The 13,440-nt window shown below is 41.4% G+C and overlaps 2 protein-coding genes across 3 annotated transcripts; both read right to left on the reverse strand.

Moving 5' to 3' along the window:
* Nucleotides 1–461: 461 nt before the first annotated feature.
* Nucleotides 462–7,793, reverse strand: LOC137600991 (protein NLRC3-like). Its single transcript, XM_068322946.1, has 13 exons — nt 7,701–7,793; nt 6,384–6,514; nt 5,961–6,047; nt 5,758–5,844; nt 5,560–5,649; nt 5,388–5,456; nt 4,732–4,795; nt 4,327–4,555; nt 2,277–4,062; nt 2,026–2,199; nt 1,630–1,803; nt 1,365–1,416; nt 462–690 (listed from the first exon to the last, which is right to left on the reverse strand). Exons 2-12 carry the CDS (start codon nt 6,467–6,469, stop codon nt 1,389–1,391), a joined length of 2,874 nt encoding a protein of 957 aa, XP_068179047.1. The 5' UTR covers nt 6,470–6,514; nt 7,701–7,793; the 3' UTR covers nt 462–690; nt 1,365–1,388.
* A 467-nt stretch (nt 7,794–8,260) lies between these two features.
* LOC137601075 (sorcin-like) lies at nt 8,261–13,176 on the reverse strand. 2 transcript variants are annotated; one of them, XM_068323080.1, is made up of 8 exons: nt 12,841–13,176; nt 11,167–11,208; nt 10,994–11,063; nt 10,152–10,195; nt 9,524–9,671; nt 9,211–9,324; nt 8,742–8,800; nt 8,261–8,514 (listed from the first exon to the last, which is right to left on the reverse strand). In XM_068323080.1, the coding sequence occupies exons 1-8, from the start codon at nt 12,892–12,894 to the stop codon at nt 8,488–8,490; spliced, it is 558 nt and encodes a 185-aa protein (XP_068179181.1). In that variant the 5' UTR covers nt 12,895–13,176; the 3' UTR covers nt 8,261–8,487. The 2 variants fall into 2 exon arrangements, with proteins under 2 accessions (XP_068179181.1, XP_068179180.1); XM_068323079.1 differs by having other exon boundaries at nt 11,167–11,211; nt 12,841–13,172.
* Nucleotides 13,177–13,440: the final 264 nt, after the last annotated feature.

The raw sequence follows: 13,440 nt of genomic DNA on the forward strand, positions 1-13,440 counted from the left end.
CTATTTCTAACAACGATACATAGAAAAACGAAACAGAAAAATCAGATTCCATTTTGCAAAGGTTTCAAAATGGAATCTGATTTCATCAGAATATTAATAATTCAACCAAGTGTAACCTGACAGTCCAATATAGTGCTGCCTGGTCTGCCGGACAGACTTTTTTTTTTTTTCGAGGGGGAGAGACTTTATTAAAATGGACACAAAGACACTGAGTTTATCAAATCCGTTCTGATCCCAAATGCCGGGTGGACGGGCTCGGTGAGCGAGCCGTGTTAAGTGATGAGGTGGGTCAGATTGTCATTGGCCAGATTGAAGTGGGACAGCGCGCCACCTGACGTGTCCAGGTACACCCTCACTCTGTTCATGAGGGGGATATGGATGGCTACTCTTCTGTTACCATGTCAACCTGAGCACCCTAACTCGGGGCAGCTCAGACTCCAGGACTGATCTGTACTTCCGAGACAGCAGTCGTCCCATGCTGCTCCTCTCTGGATTCCTCTGTAGGCGGCTGCTACTAGACGAACACCACCTTTCCACTCCACCTCCCAGTAACAGCGACCAGTCAAACCATCGGTGCACATCACCTGCTTCAGCTCATCAAACTGATCTGGACGATCGGGATACAGCTGCTTGGTCTTCCCCAATATGAGGTGGCTGCTGATTTTGAGTCCAGTGTGAGATGACGAGCGTCTGATGAAGACAAGACCAAAGAAAGCGGTAATGTTTACCTGATATATAATTACTGATTGATTTAATTCAATCCAGTCTTATTTTTATAGCAACAGCCCATAACGAAAAGTTATCTCAAGGCAGGAAAGACATGCTTTTATAGACCCAACATTTCCAACACAAGCAAATAACGGAGACAACGGAGGTAAAGAAAAACTTGAACAGGCAGAAACTTTGAGAAACTCTGCCTTGTCCGGTTCAGCTGCTGATGAAGCTACTACCAAAATACCAGGACTGGGACTTGTATTTATTATCCTTCTTTTCTATTGATTAATATTAAGTTATTTTTGCACATTTTATTTACATTTTTTTGGTGAGTCCCTATCATTAAAGTTCATTTTGTTTGTGGTTTCGGGTCATGGTTTCCTGAATGCCTTTCAGGACAGTCAGTATGTGACCAAAACGCACCTCTTCTGTTTAGAGAATACCGGTTCTTTATCTCCAAATACCAGAGCAATATTGTGCCTCCATTTTTAGTTTAGTGTAAACAAACAGAGGCAGGTTTTTGTCACGCAACAGCTGTGTGATCTTAGAGTAAAGGTTGGAGGAATCAATCAGAGTCAATAACCTCGCTATGACACAGGGTTTGCCACCCCTGCTCCATGAAAATGTTTGTACTACTGGACTATACTTACATTTACATGTACTAACACCAGGCTTCATTGATTCAATCCATCATGTTCAATCCTGCAAAAACAATGAGATCAGCACAAAATATTTGAAGCACGCAGAACATGAGACACTGGTTGACTGAAACAGATAGCATCATTCTTTTGTCACAAGGCACCAACCAATGAAACCACCAACCAATCAAAGAAAAGAAGAAGGCTTTCCATATTGTTCTACACAGATAAAAATAGACAACTAGACAAGGTTATAATTTATTTGCTTAGTTCATACTTGAGCTTTTCCAATCTCCAGTTTGGATTCTTCTGTCCATCAGAAAGCAACTTCACCCCCGAGTCTCCTAGATGGTTGTAGCTCAGATCCAGCTCTCTCAGATGGGAGGGGTTGGACCTCAGAGCGTTGGCCAGGACAGTACAGCCTTTGCTTTTGATGTGACAGCCTGACAGCCTAAAGACACAATACAGCAAAGCTATTCTCCAGTCAAGCCTATTAATGTTAGACAAAATCATCAATTTGCAAATCTGCACAGGGTACAACTCCTAGGAGGGGTACAAGTTGAGAAATAATTTACAGATCTACCCAATGATTGGATAACAAACTTGAGTCAATCTTTTCATACCAAACCAAGAGAGTAATTTTGATGTGGACATACTGGAGACAAAACCTGACCTGAGAACCTCCAGGGTACAGTGGGGACTCTTCAGTCCAGAACAGAGCAGCTCCAGTCCTGAATCCTTCAGGTTATTGTCACTCAGGTCCAGCTCTTTCAGCCTGCAGGACTGGGAGCTGAGAACTCTGGCTAGAGCCCCACAGCTTTTCTTTGACAGATTACAGCCACTAAGCCTAAAGAATCATGAACAACATGAAGTAAACTGTAACAATTTATTGAAATATCAATGATTTTGTTATTGTGAACATACTGAGCTATTGCTGACACTTTGACGACTGGTAGCATTGTCAGAAGAGCTTCCTCTGAGTCAGAGTATTTCCTGAGGTCGAACACGTCCAGATCTTTTTCTGATGACAGTAAGATGAAGACCAGAGCTGACCACTGAGCAGGAGACAGTTTACATGCCTGAATACGTCCTGAATGCAGGTACTGTTGGATCTCCTCCATGAGGGAACAGTCCCTCAGCTCATTCAGACAGTGAAACAGATTGATGCTTCTCTCTGGAGACAGACTCTCATTTAACTTTTTCTTGATGTACTTGATTTTTCCATCATCGGTTACTGAGTTGCTCCTCATCTGTATCACCAGGCCTTTCAAAAGAGTCTGATTGGCTGGCAGTGAAAGACCAATGAGAAAGCGGAGAAACAAATCCAGGTGTCCGTTTGGACTCTTTAAGGCTACGTCCACTGCGCTCCGGTAGAAGGCTTTGGGTGTTTCTTTAGGAGCCAAGATGCTAGACCGAGATCCTGGTTTTCCTTTTGAAAGAAGGTTGACACCGAGGTTAAAGAATGTCATATGGACATGAAGAGCAGCCAGGAACTCCTGAACACTCAGATGAATAAAGCAGAAAACCTTTTCCTGGTAAAGTCCTCTCGCCTCTTTAAAGATCTGGGTAAACACTCCTGAGTACACCAAGGCTGCTTTGACATCAATGCCACACTCTTTCAGGTCTGATTCATAGAAGATCAGTTTGTCTTTCTGCAGCTGTTCAAAAGCCAGTCTTCCTAGAGATGCAATTATCATCCTGCTCTCTGGGTTCCAGTGGGGATCTGTCACAGCCCCGCCATCATATTTGATGTTCTTCAATTTGGACTGGACCACTAGGAAGTGGATGTACATCTCGGTCAAGGTTGTGGGCAGCTCTCCACTCTCGTTTGTTGTCTCCAGAACTGTTGCCATGATCCAGCAGAAGATTGGGATGTGGCACATGACATGGAGGCTTTGGGATGTCTTGAAATGGGAGATGATTCTGTTGGCCTGGTCCTTGTCTCCAAATCTCTTCCTGAAGTACTCCTCCTTCTGTGGGTCAGTGAAGCCTCTGACCTCTGCCACCATGTCGACATACTCAGGAGGGATCTGATTTGCTGCTGCAGGACGTGTGGTTATCCACAGACGAGCAGAGGGAAGCAGGTTCCTTCTGAAGAGGTTTGTCAGCAGCACATTTATCGAGGCAGTCGCTGTGACATCCGTTAGGACCTCACTGTTGTTGAAGTCCAAAGGAATTCGACTTTCATCTAGACCATCAAAGATGAACAAAACCTGGAACTCTTCAAACCGGCAGAGTCCTGCTTCTTTGATTTCATTGAAGAAGTCATGAATAAGTCCAACCAAGCTGTACTTCCTGTGTTTCAGTACATTCAGCTCTTTGAAGGTGAATGGGAAGATGAACTGAATGTCCTGGTTGGCTTTGCCTTCAGCCCAATCCAGGGTGAACTTCTTTGTTAAGACAGTATTTCCAATGCCAGCCACTCCCTTTGTCATCAGTGTTCTAATTGGTTGTGCTCTCTCAGGAGAGCCTTTAAAGATGTCTTCATATCTGATAGTTTTTCCTGTTCTGTCTGTTTTCCAGAGTTCAATCTGTCTGACTTCATGTTCATGACTGACTTCACTGGCACCCCCCTCTGTGATGTAGAGCTCTGTGTAAATCTCATTCAGGTGGATTGGGTGCCCCCCTTTGGCAATTCCTTCGAACATGCACTCGAACTTCCTCTTCAGATTAGATTTTAATTTACGATGGCAGACTGGAGCATCAGTTCCTACGTACCAAAAGAAATGACATTAGATTACATAGCATAAGTGTAGCTACATTTAGAAGCAAACTTTGACCAGTGTGGGATGGAAGGAAATCATTGTGCGGCCATGGTTTTCTTGCAAGTACTAATGTTTCTGCAGATTCAACGATTGGAGAAACTTCTGACATTGTCTATGGGAAAGCCGGCAGCAGCAAAGAATGCTTAGACTTCTAAGAGTTGAATCTTCCATGAAACTTTCTGTTAACTAAAGCATTAAAAGTCTCTTACTGTTCTGCAGCAAATCTGCCAGCTTCTCCTGCTTCATGCTTCTCAAGTACACCAAAGTGATCTTCAGAAGTGGGTGTCTGCTGCTGCTCTTTGGCTCTTCCGTCTCACTTTCATTCACCTCACTGTCCTCGCATTTCTCCCCTAAGTATTCTTGGTAACCAGGACTCAGAATCCTCTGGTAATCCTTGAGCTCATTCTTCACCAAATCTATCAAGTTCTCCTCAAGAACCTATGACAAAGGAATATCTTCTAAACTTTGAACTTTATTGGTACATTTTTTCAGTTCCATCTTTCATAGGACAAAAATCACATACTTAATACTGAGTCCATTCCCATCAATACACTCGAGTATAAGGAACAAATTACTTCTGGTGTTCTACTTAAAGGCGGTTTCTCAGTACATACGGTAAATACTGGTCCCAGTTCTGTTAGACTGCTTCTGACATCATGTGAGGTCTGCTGGTGACCACTGTAGAAGTAGAAAGATACGCAAAAGCTTCAGGACTACAAAAACATGTAATGACTGGTAGAAAATTATGTGAATGAGTGAAATTAAATTACTGTGATTTAGATTTATGATAAGAAGAAACTGCAAGATAACCACATCACTCAGAATGTATGAGCAGCGATTATCTACACAAAAGATATCATGTTTCACCCTTTGTTTGTTTGTCAGCAGGATTATTTACATTCATAAAATAGTGGTTTTGGTGTGTTGGTTGGTTGACTGTTTGGCGGGCTGGCTGCTTGGTGTGTTGCCTGCATGGTTGGTGTTGGTTGGTGTGTTGGTTGGTGTGTTTGTTGGTGTGTTGGTTGGTGCGTTGGTTGGTGCGTTGGTTGATTGGTTGGCTGCTTTGTGTGTTTAGTGGATGGATGATTGGTAGGTTGATTCAAGAGTTAGGTAGTTGGTTAGTTGGTTGGCTGGGTAGTTGCTTAGTGTGTTGCCTGGTTGGTTGGTGTGTTGGTTGGTTGGTGTGTTGGTTGGATGGTGTGATGGTTGGTTGATTGGATGGTTGGTTGATTGGATGGTGTGATGGTTGGTCCTTTTCTTTTCGACTTACATTGACGTTGGCTCTTGGTTTTTCAAAGGTGGAGAGAGATCACTGGACCAGTTGCTCTCGGACTCGATACTTCCAATGAGAAAAAAAAATTAACATTTTGTGTTCCTATTTAAATTTTCCTTTGTTATCCAACTTTTTTGGATTTCACTCTCAAAAGGTTCTGCTGACTTACCTCAAATTTGAATCTTGTCGTCTAAAAGCCATCGGGACGTCGATGGATGTGTGATGTCTACCAGGAGACTCTGTTCTTTCCTGCTTGGTCCTGAAAGATAATCAAAAACATTTTGTTTTTACCTTCATAAATTATCCATTGTTTGGAAAACATGAAGAACTGACATGGTTTTCATTTTCAAAAAGCTCTAATACTCACAATGAATTTGAATCATGCCGTTTGAAAGAAATCGGGACGTCGATGGATGTGTGATGTCTAGGAGAATCTGTTCTTTCCTGTGTGGTACTGAAAGATGACCAAAAAAATAAGAAAAATATTTTGTTTACCTACATAATTCATCCATTGTTCAAAAACACAAAGAACTTACATGGGTTTCTTTCTTCAAAGGTTCTAATACTCACGTTGAATTTGAATCTTGCCGCCTGAAAGAAACCGGGACGTCGATGGATGCATGATGTCTAGGAGAACGTGGTCTTTCCTGCTTGGTCCTGAAAAATGACCAAAAAAATTTTAAGAACTTTTGTTTTTACCTTCATAAGGATTCGTTGTTCAAAAACATGGAGAAGTTACATTGGTTTTAATCCCCAAAAGGCTCTAATGGCCCACATTGAATTTGAATTTTGCCATCTGAAATGGAATGGGACGTCAATGGAACTGTCGCTCTTCATGGGCGGATGACTTGTTCCTAGAGGATCTGCTTTTTTCCAATCAATCCTAAACAATAACAGCGATGTCGAGCGAGGACGATATCAGAAGATTAGTGGTCAGATTTGTCAGATTTGAAGAGGACCACATCTTCTACGTGGTCTCACAGTTCATCTCACCTCTCCTGCTCATTCTGGTTGTCGTATTTCTCAGACGGCATGATGGTGGAGGGGAGGAATCGCTCTTCCTGCTCAGGATGACTCATGATAGTTCACTGAATAGGACAAGTTGATCTGCCTATATATAGTATCTGCATTGACAAGAAACCAACAATAAAATATAAAGTAATGCAATTAGCGAAAGAAAAAGGGGGCTGGTGTTCCCAAATTTTACTATTATGCAGCCAAATTAAGACCCTTGGGGTGCCTTTGTAATCCACATTTTACTGCAATGTGGAATGAAATAGAGGAAAGACACCCCAAACAAGATTGACACGAGACTTAAAACATGAATCGTTTATAGAACCCACAGAGCATTGTTACTGTAGTCACAAAAGAACTTTTAAAAGATCTGAGACACTTAAAAAGAAATGGCATGGATTCGGAAAATCACAATTTTTTATATTTACAAATGAGACGCAGTGTAAATGTCAATTTATAAATTAGGGAGTGGATACAAAGTAATATCCAGATGATACATAAGCCAGATGATACAAAAACGACATGTTAAAAATAAATGAGAGGGAAGAATGGAAATATCTGAGGAGGAATAGGGAAATAAATGCAAATCACATTGGACGACTAAACCCCCACACTTTTGGAGGGAATTTGGGTGGCAAAATCATTCCAACAGAGAAGAGATAAGATGGTGTTGGAAAGAACTGCTGGAGGTTTTGTGGAGCAAATGTAGGAAACCACTATCACTTCTGCCGGGGCTACCCAAAAACAAGTTTTAATTGAGTTTTATTTAGAAAATGAAAGTAAATGAGATATGTGTACTTAAATATCTTACAAACCTTTGAAATATACATGGGATATGTGTACTTAAATATCTTACAAACCTTTTAAATATACAAGTACATAAATAATAATAATAATAATCATAATAATAAAGAACTAAAAAAACAGTGAAAATGGTTCTGAATCCGATGTGAAATTCGAAACAGCTGTTTTCTGACCCTGACGTCACGTGTTTCCTTGTCCATGTAGTGTTGATGAAACACCGCTGATTTGAAGTCATTGTTTCCCATAAAACACAAGTCATTAAACAAATCACAAATCATTTACATTAAAATGTCGATTAGTCACGTGTCCAAAACAAACAACAACAACTTGTTCGTTACTTTGTTCGTCGACAAGGAAGTTCTCAAATCACAATCCGTCTTGAGGTCGAACTACGCACATATTTTAGCGGATTGTACGGAAGCCGTGCAGCACCAGAGAATAAACGTAAAATCCGCACAGAACGGATGTAAAACTCTAACATCCTTACTTTACCTGCAGAGTATTTATTTCTTCCCCCTTGACGACTCCAGCCCACAGGTAAATCGTTCTGTTCTTGAAGCAGACAGGCTCCGCCCTACCCGGAAGCAACTTTTTAATTTCTTTTTCAGTTTGTTTTTTTTTGTCATGTCCCATTTACATAGTTGTGTTTACAAAACAAAGTCAACTCTTCTGTTATTTCAATGCGAGCTCAGGCATTAGTTGAGCATCTACTGGGCTTCAAACGTTTCACTGAAGCCACAAATGACAGGTGAGCATGGGAAACATGTCTTACAAAAAGATCAGAAGGTTCGAGTCATAAATTGAACTTAATTTTATTCCTTTTAGATGAGAATAACCATGTTTTCTTACCTTCATCAGAGGACATGTTGGATTCAGGACAACTTTGACTAATATGACGTTAGACCTTTGGTCTGGGTAAACAATCTGAATTTTATGGTGCAACTCAGATAAAATATTTACCACGTCACCACTGACTACTGTTTTATGAGTGCAAGCACGTTCATCTCCGCATTACATACATACAAACAAAGTAAAACAGACAGAGGCAAACATCTTGTGTGATGACACATCTTCATCAACACGTTTATTTTCGTGGGCTGGTTGCTCTTTGATCCAGCCGGAGGGTACAATAAGTGGTTATCATATAAAAGCTGGTGTGCATTAGTCAAATGGAACGTGACACGTGTTACATATAAGAGGATTCTCCTTTAAAATACACGCTGACTACCAGACGATTTTAAAAGGATGATGCTTCCCCCGTCCATCTCGTCCTTCCTCTTCACATGCTCATGGAGACCTGGATGAACTGGAGAGAGAGACATTTATCATTATCAGATATTAGTCTCATCGCCCTTCATCAGAAAGGAAGAGAATAAACCCCAGCTCTGAACATCATTCAAACACTCTTAACTATCTGAAGTGATAAATCCATCTGACTTATTGCTAATACTGTATCACGTTAGCTACAGTTTCAGGAAGATCTCCTCTGTGATCATCAGAATTAAGATCAAGCTTTAAAAAAGGTAAACTTACGTCGTCGTACTGGAACATGGCCTTGCCGGTACGGGTCGTGTCTCTCCTTTGGAACTGTTCTACGAATCAGAATCAGCATCATCTTTATTGTCAAGGTAAATGTAAGGTGCTAGCTAATGTTAGCATTACTGGAATCATTCTGTGCTAAATGATTCCAGTAATGCTGGAATTTTGTGCAGTAAAGTACTTCAGGTTTATTGGAAAACGAGATATCCAGCAGCTGAGTTTGTATGGTAAAGTGAAAGCTAACTGCAGTAAAATAAGATCAACGGTCACAGCAGGTAAAGCATCTCTAGGAAGAACCAGAAATGCCGGTCATTCAGGCTGAATTATCAAAGGCTGCGGTGAAAACGCTTTAACCTCTGATCCTGTAAAATGATCCTAAATAGTAGATTTTACCAGAAGATTAACGTGAGAGCTGAAGACCTGAATGGGGCCAATACTTGAAATGTTTCGGAAACTCGCTCACCTGACAGGCCACGGAGTTTTACACAACAGCTCACAAAGTCATCAAAACCAATTCTGCCATTAATGCTGTAGCGCTTCATGATGATGCCCAATGCCTGAGGGCTCAGATTATAACCTGGAACCACAAACATTAAGAAAATCACATTAAAATTTTTCCCTGAGGGGAATTACCAGCAAGAAGAGTCAAATTTGCATCACTGGTTCGTCCATTTACAGGCTGCCGAGTCACTGTTACACATTTTCTTCAGATACTGTCAGTTTCATGTCAGATTAGAGAGGGCCAAGTTCAACTCAAAAGAGGCTTTTGTTCGTACCGAAGGCGGTGATGGCTTGCTGGAGCTCATGGCCCTCCATCGTTCCACTGCGATCCCGATCGTAGTTCATGAAGGTGGTCTTCCAGCCGTTGATGGCCTGCCACAGTTCCTTGAACTCATTAAAGCCCATGGAGCCTGAATAATCCCTCTGAGATGACCGTCAAGGACCCAAATCCGCAAAACATTCACAATAATAATCTTCAGTTTTATTCTTTTTCATATTATTTTGGGAGCTTTTCAATAAAAATGATGTTACAGCCTTGAAACATGTGAAAAAGAACGAGATGCACTTTAAACCCTAAGTTTCCTGTAGCACCACTGTAAGAGGTGAGCTCCATTACAGTTATGTTTAGAAAAGGAAGGTGCGCCACAGAGAGATGGGAACTCTGGCACAAACTGCTCCATGATGGAGGTGAGCATTCACCTTTTAAATCCTAACATTATGTTAGTAGCTTAACTTCGAATCAGTTTCTGTCGTGTTGCTACCCTGAATGGACTGAAGAAACAACACAGAGCACTACGTTTAAGAATTCATCTCTCGTCTCCTCCTCTGCAGTTTGTGAGAATGGATTGTTTCCCACCAGACTGAGTGTACTGACTCTCTGATTGGCCGACAGGTGAAGGATACGTCCAGCATGTTGATCATCAGCCGGCAGGTCTCCATGCTGAAGGCTGTAAGTGAAAACAAACAGGACATTTGAGTTTCACACTGAATTCCTTTTTCAACCACAGTCAGACCACTTCCCCCTGGAGGTTTCTCAACTCCTAACTGCCAGCTGACCTCAGGCAGCATTTTCTTCAAAGTCTGTCCAACAAATACATGGAACTGAGGGGGTAAATTCTAACAGCAGACATTTCACACTAAAGCTAATAGATATGATGACATGAGCTGCGTGAACAGGTAACATTTCTTCTCACACCAAACAAAATGAACTTGACTTGGTCCATCAGTCTCTGACTGTTTGGAAACTGCGAATGTGAACATGTGATGACCTCTGGTGGATCATTATCATTACTAAAGTTGGTCTGGGTGTGGGAATCTGATTTACAGTGTGAAGGGAGACACGACACTGGAGTAAAGAGACGTTTCAACCAGATGTCATGCAGCAGTACCTGATGGTGTGACGACACTGGAAGGTTCCAGAGAATATTCCAGAGAATAAATGGCTCAAGAGATCTTTTAAGTAAAAAACTTTATTGTAGTACAGTAATATATCTTCCTGAAAGCGTGGGACATAGTTACTTACGGCGTCTGGCACCTTAAATAGTGTATTTACCTGCTTTTCTGATAATTAAAAGGAATAAATCAAGTAAATGAACATTACAAAAATCTAAATGTTGGTGTGACCTGCCTAGACTATATTTCACCATTAAATAATACATTTAATATGTTTTGCTTAAAATAATACGTCACAAAAATAAGCATTTTAATTGTTAAGTAGTTTGAAACAGCGATTAGGAGAGCCTTACGTTTGTAGGAGCCGGCCACGCCAGACTGCGTGAGGCAGCGCTGCAGCTCGTCTGCTGAGATCTGCCCATCCTGAGTGAGGGGAAGAGAAAAGATGGAGGGGAGATGCACCACAACACACAATGTTCTAACCATGCAGATAGACAGGCCTGATTACACAGAGGTGAGGTGTTACCTGTCCGGCCACGGCTGCGAAGTACTGGTAGAGAGGATCCTGCTGCTACAACAGACAGAGACACAAACACACATCTGCATCAGACATGACTCCAGGCTCAGCCGACCCCTCTGGCCAATCTGGACGGCACATCAATGGGTTATTATTGGATAGTCAAACGGCTTCATTTGAAAATGTATCTAAAAATGTAACACAGGGCACATCATGGTTTCAGGCTCTTAACTAATTTTTCTAACATATTTTCAGAGGGAATTCAAACGACGTCGTAAAATTTACAACCTAAAAAACATAGGTGATGTGAAACATCCCGAGGGCGAAAACCAGCGACTGAATGCAAGACCAGGTCATGTCCCACGCTGTTCTCCTCATGTCACCTGATGGAAGTCTGAGCGACTAGCACTTCTAAATGAAGTTAGTTCAAGTGATATTCAGCTTCATTGCCTCCACCAAACCTCTATGTTTTCTCCTGTTGGCTGTTTTTTTCCTCTGTGCAGCATTTGAGTCATTTATTTTAAATAATCCACCGAAAGTATCGCAGCACAACGCTCACATTCACTCAGAATCACTGCCAGCAGATGACATTCTGACCACATTCTGCACATATTGTTCACATTGTGAGGAGGAAACCCCACCCTTCCTCTCCATTGTTTATTCACACACAAGCACACACACACACTCACACCCACAGACACTGTATAACCAATACAGCAAACATACAATAAACTACAATCAACTTATGAATGGTCCTCCTTTTATCCAGACTCACACCACAATTTATATAATTTAAGGGGATCCAGTTCAGCTGAAAACCCTCCATTATGGAAATGTGTTCAGGAGTGTTTTCCATTATCCTGCAAACAAACACACCAATCATACAACGGGGTCAGGGTTAAAACAACACGTGCTTGGAACAGATAATAACCTCCTTAGTGAAGGTAATAAGCATCAGTTGGTATATGATTTATTTTAACTGTGCCCCATGTACCTTTACGTAACTACATAATTAAGATATCGCTGCATCAGTAATTATAGATCCATTCAATAAATGCTGTATTTGCCTGCTAATATGTTCTGCTCAGGAGGCTGATGCTGGAAAAGTAGGATGCACTAAAAGATGATGGGTGAATGTCACCAAGAAGGGTCTGTGCTAAAAACAAGACAAACATACGAAAATTACTGTCTACACCAAACAGCAAATCAATTTTTGGATGGATCAACATAAAGTTTCGTTGTTGATGTGAACTTAAATTCTGGCAACTTAGAAAAGTAACGAGTCGTGATGATGGAGATTATTAAAGACACTTTAAATAGGTGGAATTCTGCAACATGCCAAGTAAGGAGAAATATCCTGTCAGACAAAACAACAGTGAGCATTAAATTGTATTCAAGTAAAAGTACTTCGTTACTTATCGTCCCTGCTTTAAATTTTTTTGGTACTTTTTAGTTTCTGCGCTAATTTATTTCATTATAATATTAGGATACTGAGTGCACAGACATGCTAGAAAGCTAAGCCTGACGTATTTAATTAATACACAGTAATGGTTTGTGCTACTAGGGAGCTAAAGGCTAATTGGTTCTCCGAAGTCAACTTCCGCATTGTTTGGAGACAGTCCGTCCCGGGTCAGTGAGAACATCCAGCTGTGACAAGTTTACCCTTTAATTATAATTTCTTACCATTTGTGGCATTTGTGGGTATCCAGCGGGGGCACCATATCCTGGATACGCCATTTTTACCCTATAGCACCAATGAAAACCAGCTAGCAGGAGGAATTTAACCTGCGGTGTTGCCGCTCTAACTCCGGAGGGTGTGTCTGCCGATGGATTCAAAGCGAGGCGGACGATGGAAGCCGAGTTTTAAGAGTTCTGGATGAGCCTGAAGCGCCGGGGAGGATTTAAATTAACCTCCTGATGAAACAGACAGACGCGAAACGAGTCAAAAACCTTTGAGATGTTGTTAAATGACCTGTTTTGGCAGCGCGATTCACCATACTGCATTCTGATTGGTAGAGAGCCGGTCACGTGACCGCTGATAGATTGCGTCACACCTCCTTGCCGGGAGATTATTCAAGCGACGTAAACATACGAAGAAAACGGCTGTTTCACTTTTATGTAGTTTTGTAGAAAGTTTTCTGGAATAGTTTTACTTTCAAAGGCTCCAAAAAGATCATAAGTTGAATCAACTCCCCTTTAAATCAATTTAAACTAAAACTGAGCATCGGCACCTTCTTGACTTGCAATTGGAAAACTGGATTTGAAATGTGCAGCAAAACAACC

The sequence above is a fragment of the Antennarius striatus genome, chromosome 9, assembly GCF_040054535.1.
Source record: "Antennarius striatus isolate MH-2024 chromosome 9, ASM4005453v1, whole genome shotgun sequence".
Lineage (NCBI taxonomy): Eukaryota > Metazoa > Chordata > Actinopteri > Lophiiformes > Antennariidae > Antennarius > Antennarius striatus.